The sequence below is a fragment of the Buceros rhinoceros genome, unplaced genomic scaffold (genome assembly GCF_000710305.1).
Source record: "Buceros rhinoceros silvestris isolate BGI_N320 unplaced genomic scaffold, ASM71030v1 scaffold41968, whole genome shotgun sequence".
NCBI lineage: Eukaryota > Metazoa > Chordata > Aves > Bucerotiformes > Bucerotidae > Buceros > Buceros rhinoceros.
The window spans coordinates 2,549-4,180 of NW_010427049.1; the positions used below are offsets into that span (position 1 = coordinate 2,549).

At 57.0% G+C, this 1,632-nt stretch overlaps 1 protein-coding gene across 1 annotated transcript in view; it reads right to left on the reverse strand.

Annotated features, from left to right (window-relative positions):
* The window catches only part of LOC104498366 (proto-oncogene Wnt-3), a gene marked incomplete at its 5' end in the record, with an annotated part of 2,049 nt that overhangs the window by 258 nt on the left and 159 nt on the right, over window positions 1-1,632 (reverse strand). Inside the window, 2 exons of the mRNA XM_010141724.1 lie at window positions 13-344; window positions 1,432-1,616. Of these exons, the coding sequence (XP_010140026.1) occupies window positions 13-344; window positions 1,432-1,616 (517 nt within the window). The remainder of the gene's footprint in view (window positions 1-12; window positions 345-1,431; window positions 1,617-1,632) is intronic.

Sequence of the window (1,632 nt, forward strand, 5' to 3'; positions counted from 1 at the left end):
TCGCAGCCGTCGATCCCGTGGGAGGTGACATTGCATGTTCTGTCCCTTGTCCCAAAGGAGCCCGTCTCTGGGTTGGGCTCGCAAAAATTCGGGGAGTTCTCATAGTAGACCAGATCCCTCTCCGTCGGCGGCTTGAACAGAGCGTACTTGGCCCTGAGAGTTTCTACCCACCCCCGGGATTCTCGGTGCTTTTCGACCACCATCTCAGAGGCGCTGTCGTATTTATCCTTCAGGTAGTCACCGATCGCCCGGAAATCAGGCTGGGCCCACCAGCAGGTCTTGACCTCGCAGCTTCCCGAGAGACCGTGGCACTTGCACTTGAGGTGCATGTGATCCAGGATGGTCTGTCCAGGGAGAGAGAACAAGGTGTCAGCAGCAGCTTCTGGTGCCCAGCGTTTGCTTTCAACCAGCCGCCTTTGCTACCTGGGTTTAAACATCTGATCTGAGCTTGATCTGGACAGCAAAGGCTGGTGGTAGATGCCAGGGAGCTTTGTTGGGTGGCAGAAACATCTCCAGTTGGAGACGTTGCACTGGAGATGCACAACTGAGATGGGCAGCTGCTCCAATTCATCTGTTCAACCCAACCCAACTCAACCCAACCCAACCCAACCCAATCCCAAGGTCCAGTCCTTCCAACAGAGTCCTCCCTGTCATGTGTGTGTGGTCAGAGCCTGCAGAAACTGAGGGTTGGGGAATGTCTTGGGCACATGTGGGTGTAGCTTTGCTGACAGCCCATTGACAGCCCAGCTCCAAGTCTGACAGTTTGAACTGGAACGTAAATGAAATCATGAATCTAAGGACACGATGCTCTCCCTTCCCCAGAAACCTGCCCTGTGTGGAGCAAAATAATCACTGGGTTTTGTTACAATCCCCAGAGGTTGGTGGGTTTTTACAGGAAGCTGCCAGTTGTTAACCCAAGTTGGAGAGTCGAGGTTCTCCCCGTCCAGCTCTGCCTGCTGGGGAATGGGAGAGCAGTGGCTGGTGTTTCCCTCAAACACCGTTGGGAAGGTCCTGCTGTACCATGTTAAACCCGCTGGGTCTGCAAAGGACCTGGCGCAGGGAGTGACAGAACGTTCGCGTTGGACAGGACTGACAACCTCCATGTAGTCCAGCGACTCACCAGGTGGGATGTCAGGATGGGGAGCGCAGGAAGGGGTAGCTTGGGAGGGGAGTCCTCTTCACCACTGACCTGGGGTCTCGGGCGGTTGAGCTGGGTGTCTAGGCTCTGCCTTGGAAGGTGTTTGCGCTGGAACCTGGAGCACGTTTTAGCCCCTTTTAACCCCTGCCCATCTGTTTGGGAAATGCTGCACCCTGGAAAATAGCCCTAGGCAGCTCCTGCCTGGGCATTTCTGTGCTGCCAGGACATCGGGGGAACCAGGCTGGGCCACTGGTGCAGCGTGGGTGATCAGCTCTGCACCACTGACCACTCACCGTCCTGCCGGCCTCGTTGTTGTGTCTGTTCATGGCTGAGCGGGCATCTGGCCGGTTCTCTCGGGCATCCGCAAATTCCCGGGACACCAGCACGCCGAAGTCGGCATCCTCGCTGCATCCCCCCCATTTCCAGCCATCTCCTGGGGGTCCTTTGTGGTGGGAGTCGCAGCCGCAGATTGTGGACGGGCCCTCGGCACAGGA